Source organism: Vulpes vulpes, chromosome 10, assembly GCF_048418805.1.
Source record: "Vulpes vulpes isolate BD-2025 chromosome 10, VulVul3, whole genome shotgun sequence".
Taxonomy (NCBI): domain Eukaryota; kingdom Metazoa; phylum Chordata; class Mammalia; order Carnivora; family Canidae; genus Vulpes; species Vulpes vulpes.
In genome coordinates this window covers 5,565,638-5,581,148 of record NC_132789.1, presented here as the reverse complement: position 1 = coordinate 5,581,148, position 15,511 = coordinate 5,565,638, and the positions used below count along the sequence as shown (strand labels likewise).

The following is a 15,511-nucleotide window of genomic DNA, read 5'->3' as shown; positions in this document are numbered from 1 at the left end:
TAAGACAGAGAAAAAAACTCACACAATGTCAGTGAGGCCTCCTTTGCACCCAATGGTGTGATCCATCCTGGAAACCACAAAGTGGACAGAGAAAAACAACAGTGTGCCCCCCACACACACCCAGGGGGCTAACCAGCACCCCGGCACCCTGCAGGTAAAGACGACACCCAGGCACCAGGTGAACTGCTCTGATGTGCTGGAAATCTCTCATGTTCCAGGGCCTTGGCCTAGGCGAAGAGGCAGGGCAGCTCCTCTCCTGAGTGCTGCTGAGGGTCTGCCTCAACTGAAGGCAGGGAGTTCAGAAGAGGGGGCTGGGGCCTCAGGAGGGCAGGGGGCGGAGCGCCCAGACAGCAACTGGGAGGATATGGCCTGCTCAGGTCTGGGGTTGCTCCTGGTCAGCTGCTGAAGCCCCAGGGAAGAGCACCCAAGCCACTGAGCATCCCCTTCCCAGGGTGGACAGTAGAGGCAGGGCAGGGCAGCCAGCCCAGGTGCATCCTGGCTCGGAGGCTACAGTCCTCACACCACTGCCCTTGTGCACCTAGGGCCCTCACGAGAAAGGTCATTTGTTCCCTCTGTGAGTCATAACCTGGAGGCCCAGGCTTGCTCCCCACCCCTCCATGCACCAGCTCCTGGACCTGGGCCATCCTGGGCCTCACTCCTCACTTCCTCCTCTGTGAAATGGGATGGAAACAAGAGCCACTCTGGGCGCTGCAATCAGAGTAAATAGAGCAGTCAGGTAGACAGAGGGTCAGGTTCCACCTAGCCTCAACCTTCCTGTCAGTGCTGGGCACAAGCAAAGGAGGGATCGGTCCAGAGACAAGCGGAATCCACACGGACACAGTCCTGGCAATGTGGGACGCACCCTCAGGACCCTCAGTGCTTGTTATCTCTGCTTCCTCATGGCCAACCCTGATGCCCCTCCCAATTCACAGATGGGGAAACCGAGGTAGATAGGTCGCTGAAGCAGGAAGTGAAGGACCCTGCTGCTCTGGCTTCAAGGAACACATGGCTGGCTTCTAAGGGAGAACATGAGGTCAGTGCTACTGCACATGGCCACCAGCCGCCTCCAGCCCTGCCTCGGTGACCCCATCATGGTGGCTGCCACCAAGCTCTGTACCTCCTCTCCAAGACGCCCAAGTGTGCTGCCACCAATATCTACAGGGCCACAATGTGCTGACCCTGGAAGGCACAGAAGCTATCCACTGACCCACCGGCACAGCACGAGCTGCACCATTTCTGAGCTGTGCCTCGATGTCACCCTGGGGACACAATGTGGAGTCTGACAAAGCAGCTATTGGCCAAGGAAGAGGGACCAACCTGAGAACAGCCCAAAAGCAGAGCATACCCCTCCAGATGGCACCATAGCATCTGGTTCAAGGCCCAATGTGCCGCATCCTCCCCAGCACTTGGATGCCAATCGAGACTGGTCAGAGCTCCCAGAGAACCCTCACCTTTCTTGGCTGTCTCCATTTCTTCTTCGGTCCAGCGAGAACTCTCATTCATTTCCATTGAAGCTGAAAAGAAAGACAAGGTGCATTGGCAGCAGCCCAAGGGGCGGTCCAGCTCACAGACAGCCCGCTAGTGAAGGGGTGATATAATCAGCCCATTTTACAGGAAAGGAAACTGAGATGGCCCAGGCCCTGGACTATGAGAGCTATCTCTGCATGCACCTGGTTGAGAAGGGGGTAACCCACCTGAGAGCATGGTGACTGCATAAAGGTCAGGGGGACTAGGGACATGAGCTTTGGGTGGGCAGGGGTCTCATCAGAGCATGGACTTGCTGATACCAGTGATTCTCTGCTGTTAATCCCCGTTTTAACCCACTAGATGCCAGGAGTCCTCACTCCAACTGTGACAGTTAAAAATGGTTCCAGACATGGCCAATTGTCTCCTGGGGTTTGTAAGGTCACTCATTGACAATGCTGCTTTACAGGACAACTGCCATATTCTCCCCCAAAGTCCCCCTGTATAAGGATGAAGCTTTAGAAGCGACATGGCAGCCCTTGACATCACATAGAATTGGCCAGGCCTCTACTGTGGCAGTTTTGGGGTCTCTCCTCCAAGGTCCCCCAGATATGAGCCCAGGTCTCTCCCTATAAATTGCTTAAGACTTCATGAAGGGAGGGGTGCCAGGGCAGCTCAGTGGTTGAATGTCTACCTTTGGCTCAGGTCATGATCCTGGGGTCCTGGGATTGAGTCCCACATCAGGGTCCCCACAGGGAGCCTACTTCTCCCTCTGCCTCTGTCTCTGCCTCTCTCTCTCTCTGTCTCTCATGAATAAATAAATAAAAATCTTAAAAAAAGAAGAAAAAAAAAAAAAGGACCTCATGAAGGGGGCAGACATGAGAGGCCAGCCACATGGACTCAGTGTCAGGAACAGCACCAGGCCCAGAGTATAGAGGCTGGCTGACCAGTGTAGGAAGTCCCAGCAAGAGGGAATGAGAAAGAGCAGCTCAAGCCAAGAAGGGCACCCCACCCTCAGGCAGGGCAGCCTCCCCCACTCCCTGCTGCCACGGCCTGACATTTTTGTGAGAGCTCACCAACTTTCCCCTTCCTTTGCAACAGGATCCTCAGAGGGAAGCTATGAAGTCTCAGCTTGGGGTGGGCATGTTGGAATAGTCTATCGGAGGGACCAGGGTGGTACTTTCCACCCGGTAGACTAGCTCCAACATCAGCCTGGGGCCTGAGAGGAGCTTCCTATGAGTTTGGCCCACCACTGACTGCAACGGCCATTGGCCTCTAGGCACCAGGGGGTAGCCAGCAAAAACCTACAGGAGTCATATATGAAAACTGTGGCCAATGGGGCTGGGTTTGAATCCCAGCTAACCCCATGACTATGGAGGCAACATCCTTTCTCTGAGCCTTAAGCAGCTCATCTATGAAATGGGTACAAATTATCTCCCATGGGAAGAAGGGACAGGTGTCTGGCACGGACCCTGTGTGTGGGGTAGGGAGTATCCATGAAAACAAAACATCATCTCCATCAATTCCTACCCTAGGAAGGTATCCTGGTGGCTGGGCCTCTACCTGAGCACTCAGCGCCCTGGATGGGGGCTCCCACAGAGGTGGGAAGGCCAGCCCCCACCAACAGCCAACATAGTATGGAGAGGAGAGACACATGTTGGCTGCCCCCCTGTGGCTGAACTTGAGAACTGCTATTCAATCCATCTCCCCCCCCACACCTTCAACAAGTTGAGGTGGGGGTGGTGAGGTTCAGAGCACCTGGAGGAGCAGGGGAAACTGAGGTCCACAGAAGAGAGTGCAGACTCAGGGGCCTATGGGGCTGGGGCAGGGCTGGGGCAGGGCAGGGGGGTACAGTCTGTGCCCAGGTCCTTCTAAACAGTAGTGGTGGCTATTCAGTGGAAATGGGGGCCAAGAGTGGCCAGATTTTCTGATTAAAAAACAGAACCCAAACCAGTAATCTGGATTTTTATGTGAACTCTCCCAGTTCTGGGGTAACTAGGGCTGACGCACCATCATAGGTTCTCCCCACATACAGCGAGCAGTGTAGATGAGGACCCCAACACACAAGGAGGTCCAGGTCATGCAGTGAGTTCAGAAGCCAAAGCTGCGGTTTGGAACCCACCCGTCCTCCTTGGCCTGAAACTCACCCAGCTCAGCGCTCTGTTGCGGGGTGATGGCCTCCTCACTGTTGGCCTCATTGGCCATGGAGCGGGTGATACGTCCTTTGCGTCTTCCCTGGCTGTTGGCAGTTTTGCGGCCTTTGGAGGCCACTGCTTCCTTCTCATCGTTGTCCTCCCCAGAGGTGTCATCCGTCTTCTCCCTAAAGGCCAGAGGGAGACAGGGATGGCTTCACCTGAACCAGCAAGTGACAGTTGCAAGAGGCCTGCTTTTCTTTAGTTCGATGTATGCTGGCTGCCAGGGGTTTTGTACTACTGAGAGGCTAGGAGCCAGGAAAGCTCAGGGTAAGGGCTAGAGGGCAGCAATTTGCAAGCCTTCTTCACCAGAAGAGAGGCTGTGGCTACCAGCTCTCTGCGGCATTGCTGTGTTTGTCCAAAAGGACCTGTGAGCTAACAGCTACCACAGCTTTATATTCTCCAAACCAGGGCTGGGGGCTGGTAGTTAACTGGATGGATGTGCACAGACCAGTGGCTCTCTACAAGACCACCTTACACACCAAAACAGAGATGCACTCTGCCATCTGCCTGCAAGACTACCGGATTACCTGCGTGGGGGTAGGCAGGTACAACCCACAAGTCCACTACACTTCTCAAAGCAGAGATGCTCAGTGGGGCTCTAGAAATGGCACCAGCTTTGCTTGCAGTATTACTGAGGGCCACCATGCCTTGCAGCATTCACAAAAGGGAAGTCTCCTGCCGGGCTTCTGCAGCTGAGCCAGGTGTGTGGGGGTGCATGTGATCTCCGTATCCGTATCCACGGCTGGGGCATTCTCGGAAGCCAACTCAGAAAGGTTTACTGTGGGGCCGCCTCCCATTCATCTTCCTGAAGGCCCTCCCTGGACGTCTGGGAGACAGGGGGTAACGAAGCCAGATGTTCTCTGAAGCCACATTCCTGAGCCTATCCCAGGTATCTGGCACTCAGCCGTGCCCGCCCCCCTCTCTGGCGTGAATCTCCAGCTGGCTGTGCTCGGCACCCACCCCTGGCAGGCACAGGAGGCTATGCCTTGATCTGCAAGAACTCATGCTGACAGCGATAATTCTAAAAAGGTGAGGGCAGTGCCCGCCTGCATACCTAATCCTCCAGCCAGCCCCTCTGATCCCCCTTCCCCCACCTGGCATCTCGGGAGGCTTGGCGGAGGAGGGGGAGGAGACGAGCAGGCAAAGAGCTCCAAAGTCATCGCCTAGATTTATTAGCTCAGGAGTAGAGCTCAAATGAGCTATCAGTCTCTGAGGTCTCTGGAGGGTTTGAGAAGGAGAGGGCAGCCGGGAGGCAAGAGGAGGGGGGCAGGCAGGCTTCTGGAAGGGGGGCTGTCAGGTTCAGCCGGAGCCAAAGAAGCCTCCCTTGCCAGCAGGCAATCCGCCTATGCCAAACCGCTGTCCTCCAGTGCCTCTGCAGAGTCGGCCCCGGGGGGCCTGGCCTCCAGTGGGGTGCAGACCACCTTGCCCCCTCATGGGAGGCAGGCTAGGCTCCAGCTGGGCAGCCGTGTGGCTGGGCCGCCTTACTTGTTCAGCTCCTCCTTGTCGTTCTCCACATCGGGCTTCTCCTCCTCCTTCTCGGCCTCCTTGTCCTTCTCCTTCTCCTCCTTCTCCTCCTGGCTGCTCCGGGGCATCTGCTGTTGCTGCTGCTGCTGCTGCTGCTGCTGTTGCTGCTGCTGCTGCTGGGTCCCAGGGCAGGGTGGGGGAGGAAGAACAGTGAGTAAGTGAGTATCCACACCTGAGCTGAGGGAGCTGGCAGAGGAAGGGAAACAGACCAAGTCAGCTGCAGGCCCCACTGCTAGGCCAGGGAGAGGCCTTCGCAATGGCTGGGAGTCCTGCAGCCCCTGGGATCTGGGAGGCAGGGACCCCGGGCGATGGGCAGAGATCAGAAGCCTGAACTCAACTCACGCCTCCTCCACTGGCTGGCTGTGTGACCCTAGATGAAGGTCTTGACCTCTCTGTGCTCTATTCAGCACACCTCAACCTCAGCCAGGGGCCAAGAGGCCGAAATGAGAGAACCCTCAGGGATCTGGTGTCTGGTGAGAGTGTTAAAGGGGGACTGACGCTATCAACAGCATGGCCAGAGCATGTAAGCACCAGGGGACCTGGGGACACATCCCTGACGAAGCTCAGGCCTGCTTGTCGCCACATCTGTAAAACAGGCAGGTGGAGCGGTATCCCGGTGCTTGCTACCATGTCGAGGAGTCACTCTTGCAGCAGTGGCTCCATCTCCTCACGTCAAGGGGAAGTGAGCCTCTACTTTAAGGGAAGATCAAAGGGGCTCACAGCAAACCAGCCTCCTCCCTCCCATATGATTTCATATGCCCCGTCACACTGGGCTGCCGAACCTGGCAGGACAGGGGAGGAAGTGAAGGCAGCTCCCTCCTTCCCCAGAGGTTGCCTGACTTCCTTTCTGCCCTACCCGATTTCTTTTAAAGCACACACAGATCCCCTCAGCCACCCAAAGTCCTCTCTACAGGCAACTGCCAATCTGGACCATCTTTCCAAGCCAATGATACAAGTGAAATGAAAACAAACCCACTGAAAAGCCTTTCAAGTGTGTGGTAGGGGTATGGTCATACCAATTCTCAAACAAGAAGAAAGAAACCCAAGCAGATGGAGAAAGTGGGGGCAGGTGGGGTTTCGCTCCCTCTCTGTATCTTTCCTCCCCATCAGGAACACACAGGCTGCCTCAGCCTGCGACCCCCTCTCTAAACCTTCTGGTGCAGCTGGAATTTAGGAAGCAGCAGAGCACTGGCCGGCAGGGGCATCCTGTGGATGCTGGGGCCCAGAGCACAGGTCTGCAGGGAACCCCGTGTTCTCTAAAGCTATAGCAGCAGCCACCCTGAGACTGCCTGGTTTGGGTCTGCCTCCCTCTCTCCAAGAACCTCCTCTACTCTTTAAGAGGAGGCAAGGGAGCATAACAGCTAGACTCAGAACAGCCTCTCCCCCACCCACCATGTTGCTACCAATTTCGGGTGGCTGGCCCGGTGTCCCTTAACTAGCCTGTCCCTCGCCACCGCCAGCACCCCCCAAACACTAAAGCATAAATTTTCCACAGCCTAGGAGCTATGGCTACCTCTCACACCCAAAAGGCAAAGTCTCTTCTGGAGCTGTCCATCCCAGCAGGCAGAAGCAGGGACAGAGGTTTCCCGGTTTGTTCCAACACAGCAGGCCCTCTACACACTCTCCTGGTGAGCCCGGGTCAGGGACCTGGCTCCAGGGCAGGACAGATACTGTGGCTGACAGGGGAGCAGTTCCCTGCCCTATGGGCCACCAACGTGGCTACTGTCTCCACCTGTCGGATTTGCTGACTTCTACAACACCTGGTAACCTGACACCAGGGTCTGGGCAGGGCAGGGGCTTTCCAACCGCAAGAAGCTTGGCATCTCACAACACAGCCTTCAGCTGAATCCACACCCAGACCCCCATCTGGGTGGCAGCCTCACTCCGAACCTTTTCTTGCTGTTGCTCCCAATGGTCACATGGGCCCAACTCTGGGCCACCCTCCAGGAGGCATCTGTCATCATCCCCTGGATCTAGGCCGGTGGGTCCTCAAAGCCCACTAGGGTCTCCTCCTCCACAGAAGCCACTGTCCATCCCAGCATGGCCAGGAGCTGTGGCTCCCCACCACCAAGGCCTGGCCCTGCACCAGCGCCTCCTAACAGGGGCAGAATCCCAGGGGTGTCTGTACCCCAGCCAGCACCCAGCTACATGCCTTCCTGTGGCCCTCCTGCCTCAGAATCCTGCAGAAGCCTCACTAGGGAGATGCCTGCATTTCCCAAGGGCTTACTATACGCCCAACATGGAGCTATCAACTAGCTCCTGGCCCTATGAGGTCCTGAAGATAGTGATGGAGATGAAAAACCAAGAGTGGTGATGACCAGGGCTCCATGGAGGCGCCCTGTCCCTGGCACCACACCAAGCACCTTGCCACCACTATCCTGCTTAATGCTCTTAGCCAACCTCAGACATAAAGGGCAGTGACCCCTGTCCCCATCCTGCAGAGAGGCAAAGCCTTATGGTCTCAGGGGGAGGAAAGGTGATGGCCCAGGGAAGGCGGGCACGGTCCCATTGTCCCCAAAGCCCCATTTGGAGTCTCTGACCAGGATCTACAGCCTCGGTGGAGTGGTCTTTAGGCATCCTTGTCCCCTCCTGCCCAGCCCACCTTGTCCCCCATTCAAGACTCCTCGAGCCTCCACCTGAGCCCAGACCAGCCTGTAATGTAATCTCCCCTACCCCTGTATCATCAACCACATCACAGCACAAATAACAAAAATAGCTCAAAGTGCCACACACATGTCCTTCTATCACCTCCTATACTAAACCCTTCATTCTCCCATTTTACAGAAGAAAAAGCTGAGGCACAGAAAAGGCAAGTGACAAACCTCGTAAAAAGGAGTGCCAGGATTCCAAACTAGGCCTGAGTTAACCCCAGCCATACCTGACCCCCTCTCCCGCCATCTCCAACCACCCTGGTGTGCCCCTCACCCCTCTACCAGCCCCCAGCCCGTGCTCTGGGCCCACCTTGTGGGGAGGCCCAGAAGTCCCTATCAGCATTAGAGCTTGGTCATGGTTCCCATCACTTCCCACTCAGGCTTGTAATCCCAGAACCAGGCACCACCGCCCATACCCGGACACGTTACCAAGCCCAAAGCAGGGGTCAGGGAGGCAGGGACGTGCAGCCAATACCTGCTAGCGCAGCACCTCTGAGGCCACCATGGAGCCATGGCACAGAGCCCCCATATGGGCTCATGGTTTCGTGTGACCTGACCACCATCTCCCTTAGGAGAGGTGTCTCAGCACCCAAAGCTGAATGGCACCAGTGCAGGGGGTGAAAGGGAGGAATCCCAGGTCCATCCTGGCCTTAAACACATTTTCCAGTGGGTGAGACTCGGCAGGCACAGTAACAATCATCTGCCTGGCCTCCTATTGCCTGCAGGAGGTCAACGGGCTGACTTAGGGGTGCTCTATTCACTCCACACTTATGGGGTGAGTTAAGGTCCCAACTCAAAGGCCCTCCACAGCCAGGTTAGTCTCCAAAAGCCTTCAATGGTCTAGAGCAGCAAACAAGAGGACTGCTAAATCAGCGAGGATGAACACCCACTCCCGTTCCACGTCTGGACCTCAGGCCATCCATGGCTGTGGAATCGCACTTGCTGGCTTTCACAATCAGTTCAGAGCCCACGTTCCCACGGCCCAAAAGCCGCACATATGGGTCACCTGGGAATCTCTGGGAAGTCCTGACGCCCAGGCCACACCCACACCAATCACAAATCCCCAGGTTAGTCTAATGGGCAGCCAAGCGTGAGAAATAGTGCTTTAGACAAGGAGCCAACTGACTTTTTCCGAAAGAGCCACGTGGTTAATACCTTATGGCCATAGGTCCACTGGTTTCTATTGCAACTACTTGATGCTACATGGTTTGTAACTTGAAAGCAACTAAAATGCAAACAAATAGGCATAGCTGTGTGCCAATAAAACTTTATTTACATGGGATCCCTGGGTGGCGCAGCGGTTTAGTGCCTGCCTTTGGCCCAGGGTGCGATCCTGGAGACCCGGAATCAAATCCCACGTCAGGCTCCCTGCATGGAGCCTGCTTCTCCCTCTGCCTATGTCTCTGCCTCTCTCTCTCTCTCTCTCTCTGTGTGACTAACATAAATAAAAATAATTTAAAAAAATAAAATAAATAAAATAAATAAAAAAATAAAATAAAATAAAATAATAATTTTTTAAAAATTAAAAAAAAAACTTTATTTACAAAAGAGGCAGTGGGCCAGATTTGGCCTGCGAAGCCATACCTTGTCCACCCCTGCTCCAGACCAGCGCTGCTCAATCTAAATTGTACCAGGGCTCCATGGATCAGCCACAAATCAGCCGGGGATAGTGGGAAAATGCAGATTCAGCATGTCTGGGGTGGGTCCGAGCCTCTGCATTTCTAGGTAGCTCCCTGGAGAGGCTATGCTGCTAGTTCTTGGACCACACGGAGGAACAAGGCTTTCACAGATCCTTATTTCACAAAATACACCGAGGGCCCTTGTCACTGGCAGCAGGTGACACCTGTGGACCTGGGAGAAGAACCAGAGCCCAAACTCCACCATCTCAAATGACTCTGGAACTCATGATAAGGGGTCTACCTTTGCTTTCCAGACACATCAGTGGTCAGACTCACAATGGGCTTCACGCCCAGTGCTCGGTCGGGAATGTCCCTCCCAAACCACTGCACAGCTTTGCAGAAAACCTGACTGGATGTATGGTTAGCCAGAGCCATCAGTGCAAATCCCTGAGGGACCCCTGCTTCCAGAGCGCTGAGTGCAGGACAAGCAACTGTAACTGAGCCTGTACTGTGCTAAAGCCCCAGACCAGGGCTGCTTGGAAAACAGCATGGATAAAAACAATAAACGTTTCACAAAGCCTCCTTTCCCTCGATATACCTGTGAGACGACAAAATCCTTCCAACAACCCTGAGACTGCCTCTTTATAGAAGCAGTTTTATAGAAGAGGACACAAGGTCATGAGAAGTCAAGGAGCTCACCCAAGGTTGCACAGCATTTCTTAGCAAGATCCTATAGGCAGGTGTTTTCCTACCCTGGGCTAGGAGATCATGCCCTACCCCTACCCCCCTTCAAGCCAAACTGTGCTATCACTTGATCATTCCCTTCACATGTGTGCTCTGAGCCCACAAGGGGGACACCACACCACAAAAAGTGCAGTCCCTAACCTTCCAGAGCTAGTGCCCCAGCTGACGGAGGCTCAGTGCTGATAACACTTTGAGAGGCACAGCAGTTAATGTGGTGACAGTTCCTCTGGATCCACGGGGACAAGGAAGGAGATCTCTGAGTCCCCAGAGGCTTTTGGTTGACAAGGATGAGGGGAATGCTGCAGGGAGGGGACCTGCCTGGGCAAAGGCACGGCAACATGAAAACAAGTACCTTACCACATGACATACGATATAGTGGACATGGCTGCAGAACCTGGCCACCTTTAACACCCACACTCAGACATATAGGTGCCACCCTGGTGGCAGTGGACAGCCACTGAAGTCTTTCGTCAGAGGTGGAGGGGTAGGCGGGGGATGACATCTTCTGCCCCATGTTGTAGGGCAACACAGTAGCCGATCGAGGGAGGCATGGGCGTCAGTTCCAGAAAGAGAGAGTCCAGTGAATAACAGTGCCAACAAATCCCAGTAAGAGCTGATGAGACTTAATCCTCAGATGACAGGTCCTCAGAAACGTGTCATGAGAGTTTTCTGACACCCCCTACACAGCAGCGCCCAAGGCACCACCATCTCATCCACTCACTGAACAAACACATCACTGAGCAGAGACTATGTGCCTCCAGGGAGCAAATCCTGAGAGGGCCTTTGTCCTCATGACACCTGCTGTCTCTCAGCACTGGGGACAAGGGTGCCTGGGAGCCCAAGGCAGGCAGGAGAGCTGGGGTTGGGGTCAGGGATCAGACGCAAGACACAAAGGGGTCTTCTGGTCGGGGAGGCTGCCACCTCGGCCCCCTACCCTCCTCCTCCAGTCCGTCTGTCCCTCCTGGAGAAACACAGACAGGGATGCCCCCAGAATCTAGACAGCGGTGTGCTGGAGCTGGCTCAGACCAGCTCACGAGAGCAGAGTTCAACTTTCAGGGATTTCGCAGGCAAGCCATTAAATACACCCATTATTAAAAACAAAAGTACATAACCTTACACTTAAAGAACTTAAAAACAAAGACAGTAAGTACTCAAAACGCATCACTTCCCAATTATTTAACTACATGTATCTGCTATCTACGCTCTTCATGGTATTTACATCAGCGACATCCACATAGCGGAAGTGGGATGGGGCACCACGCTAGGCGCGTCCCCTCCCAGTTCCACCTTTGGTGACATCACTTTGGTAGCTTAGATGGGGCACGGTGGGAGTATTGATACCACGGCAACTGTTACGTGCTACAAATTGGGGCTTTGCCCTCAAAAAGCTGCTTGCTAAACACTTACCAGCACTCCCCTGCAAACAGATATGCCGACAAAACTTGAGTAGCATTTAATACACACACACACACACACACACACACACACACACACACACACACACAAACACACACACGTGACGTCTGTGCTGCCTGCAGGGAGATGTGTAGTTGTGGCAGCCAAAGCTCTGTTTTAAATTGTCAATCAGATCCTGTCCTGCCACTGGGAATAAAATCAGCAGTCTGCCAGACCACAAAGCCATGTGATCCAGCCCCTGCCCAGACCTGCTCACTTTACGCACTTCCCTTGGGGCTGCTCCCCGCTGTTTCCTGGAAGATGCCATGTTTATCCCTACCTCAGGACCTTTGCACTCGCTGCCTGGAATTCTCCCTCCAGCTCTGCCTGGCTGGTTCCTTCTTATCACTCAAGTTTAAGCCCAAATGACACCTCCTCAGAGGAGCCTTCGAGGTCAGCTCCGTAAAAGCTGCCCTCCCTCACATCAGCTATCTACTGAAATCCTGTAGCCCTTACCACCACCTCAAAGAATCATGCTAATTTACTTATGCACTGCCTATCTCCCACATGGATGTGTCAGCTCTGGGGACCTCATTTGTCTGGTTCACTGTGGAATCACCTAGAATGGGGACAGTGTGAAGGCATGACAAAAGGTCTCCAACATGGCCACCATCCACCCAGGATGATCCACAAGCTGTCAAGGCCAAGGGAGCCTGTCCTGCTGTGGCCTGCATTGGCATAGACCCACACAGATGCTGCTTTTCTGGGAACTATTTCCTGACTCTTGGCAGCCCAGCTTGAGAGGCCCGGATGTGGGGTCCATCAGCCCCTCATCTCTCAACCCCCTGCGGTCTAAATGATCCACGCTCACATTTTCTGGGCTGGGCTCACATTTTCCATGTCTTTCAATGCTTTTGATGTGGTCTGCCCTGGACAAGGCTGGCAGACAGCCAGGTCTCCCCTGCACCTGAGAAGGCCATGTTTGTCTTCTCCCGAAACAGCAGCCCAGTTTGCTTGCTCCCTAGGGTATGGCCTCTCCTGCCTCCCGGGAGCCCACCTACCCTCCTGAGAACAGTGGTCCCTGGAATGCATTTGGGGGGCTGTGTGCCCGGAGGAGCCTCCCACAGGTCTCCCCTTTCTGGGCAGGAATCAGAGACATCTGCTCACTGGAGCCCTAGAACTGGGCAGTCTGGCCTGGCCCCACTTGCTCCCAGCAGTACAGAAGCACCGCCTCTGACAGGCTTGGGCCGCCCAGGAAAGTCAGACAGACCCCCAGGCTGGAGGCCCATCTGGGCTCCGGGTAGCAGCCCGGGACAAGTACACTCACACTTAGCCAGTGGGCCAGGAGGGACAGCCCAGCCCAGAGCCAGTATGGCCATATCTGGCCTGCCACACATCCCTGCCAGACTGCACCAGGGAAAGCCCTCCGGTGATCTCATTGGTTGTGGGGGGGAGAGGGGGAAGCAGCCTGGCTCTGCGAACCAGCTCCAACTGCACAGCAGCTGCCCCCTCCCTATGTGGACCGTGCTTGGCTGGGTCTGCCCTGGAGCAGCCTTCCAGGTCATACTGTCCCCTGTGAGAGCTGCCACGGGCACAGGAGCCTCGGGAGTGCCACAGCAACCAGAACAAGGTCACCTGTCCCTTTGGCAAGGAGCTGGGAGAGGAGGCTCAGAGGGGCGGGGACAATGATTGGGGAGAGGAGTGGGGACAGATAGGGATGCAGGCACAGAGGGAACAGAGATATAGAGACTCACACGTGGGGAAGGAGTCTGGGAGACAGAACACAGAGGGAAGAAAGAGGGCGAGAGAGGGAGATCAACCTAGAAAACATAGAAGCCTGGGGTAAGCATCTGGTCAGAGGTGGGAGGACTGGGCCACAGAGCAGAGCCATGGAACGCAAGGATGCACAGGCCAAAGGGCAGGAGGGAAGTGGGGCCCCCTGCATGTCCCCCATGGATGCCCCAGGGACAGGCTAGAAGGCTGGGCTCAGCTGCCTGGGGGTGCCAGGAACATACATCCTCCATGGCATAGCCCCTGCCATCGCCTGGATGGCCACGAGAGCCCCTTGGTCACAGCCACGGCAGGATGGGCCCTGCTGCCTGGCCCAAATCTGCCTCACACTCTCAGTACCTGATGGTCTCCATAGTTAGGCCGACTACTGACCACAGCATTCCTGGGCTCTGGTTCTGCAATTAGCTGGGATAATGGGGCCCCTCTGTCCATGAATCATAAACTATAAACTGTCACAGCCTCGGCCAGTGATTCACCTCATGGAGAGGATGCTCTGGCTTGGGCCCAGCCCACAAGCCCACCTGCCACTCATGGTTGGGTCTCATGGGCCAGGGTCAAGTACCTGAGGGCTCAGCTCCCACTTGCCAAAGGTCAGGTGTGCAGGGTCCAGGGGGTGGGCATGAAGCGACTGGCATTCTAAAAGTCTACGGCTTGGCCTGCATCTCTCTCTGTCAGAATATGGGTAAGTTTCCAGAAGGTGGACGGCTCCCTCTGATGAACACAAGGGTGATTCTGGTGCCCCAATGGCCAGTGCACAGGCCTTGCCTCCAGAGTCAAGCACCCATGCCGTGGATGCCAGGGTGGGCCTCATCCCTCTCAGGGAAATGCAGCTGTCTGAGGGTCTGAGCACAGAGACATCCAATGGGTGATGATTTTCATCAAGGAGTTTTACATTCTGCTTTTGTAACCATTCAAGCTTTCAAAAGGTGACCAACATGATGAACAAATGGCTTGGTGCAGGGTGTGTGATGAGGGTGTGACGAGACAAGGTGTCATCTGAGCAGATGCAATGATGTCTTGCTACACAACGCTGTGATTAAGCATTCAAGGAAGTCATGACCCTGGGAAGTGTCATCTGCATAGATGAAAATGCACAGGGTTTGTCCCCTGGATGGACGGGCCAGGTCCCCTTCTACAAGATGCCTGCTGCCTGCCCCCACTGCTGCAAATGCCCTCAGCTGTGCACGGCCTGTGGACTTAGACCTGGCCCTGCCTGCCCACTTCAGGACACCTCAGAAGGGCCATTTGAGCTCATGCTACCTTCACAGTCATCTTCTCCTCCCCATCCTTCAACTGTGGTTGGTCTATGTGGCCAGTGATCCTGTGCCATGTCTCAATTTCCTCTTCTACCCCCCTGCTCCCTTCCCTCTCCCTTCCTCGGGGGCCCTTCTCAGTAAATATCCCATAGGCTGAGGTTCTGAGTGGTCCCCGACCAGCAGCCAGCACTGGATGCCTGTTAGAGAGGTAGGCTCTCGAGTCCCAAGGAAGAGCATAGCCCAGCAGTCACCTCCTGGTGACAGTTGGGAGACCCTCAGCTGGATGTCAGCTCTGTCTCAGGTTTGTGACTCATCCTGGGACCCCAGGAGGGGACAGCCTGGGGACACAGACTACAGCCAGTCCAGAGCAGGTGGTACTATCCCCTCCATTCTGGGGAAAATAGCTTCCCCCATTGGCCCTGTGGGTTCCTCTCCTACCCAGATGTGGGAATTTGATCCTGGAACCCACCTCGATCCCACTAAAACAGGAATAGTGAGAAGAAGGGCACTGGCAAAGACATCAGGAGCACCCTCATTTCTGGGCTTGGGCTAAGAGCCAGCCAATGCAGAAGATGCACCTTCTATAAGGTGGCAGGTGGGACCACCCAGCCTAAAGAAGCCATCAAGCCACCTGGCACCCATCTCACAGCTCTTCATTGGGACAGTCTGTGAGGCATCAAGACAGCCATGCTGGGCTGATGCCTTCACTCTAGCTTCCTGAAAGATGATGGTTTGGTGTGGCTCTGAGGATAGAACTTCTAGTCCTGACATGGCGGTAGGCACTCAATAAATGCCCTTAGATGAACACACGGTACTGTGCATCTGACACCTGGCAGGGAGGGCCCATCAAGGAGCACTTGTTGGGCTGAGAA

At 55.1% G+C, this 15,511-nt stretch overlaps 1 protein-coding gene across 50 annotated transcripts in view; it reads right to left on the bottom strand.

Annotated features, from left to right (window-relative positions):
• Positions 1-15,511, bottom strand: part of NCOR2 (nuclear receptor corepressor 2) — a 209,735-nt gene that overhangs the window by 64,300 nt on the left and 129,924 nt on the right. For 21 of the 50 annotated variants that reach the window (XM_072722682.1, XM_072722685.1, XM_072722698.1 and 18 more), the window contains 3 exons: positions 5,145-5,299; positions 3,612-3,784; positions 1,452-1,514 (listed from right to left, as the gene is read on the bottom strand). In XM_072722682.1, the coding sequence (XP_072578783.1) occupies positions 1,452-1,514; positions 3,612-3,784; positions 5,145-5,299 (391 nt within the window). Of the gene's footprint in view, positions 1-22; positions 68-1,451; positions 1,515-3,611; positions 3,785-5,144; positions 5,300-15,511 lie in introns of all 50 variants that reach the window. The other 29 variants (XM_072722713.1, XM_072722724.1, XM_072722702.1 and 26 more) reach the window with 3 other exon arrangements.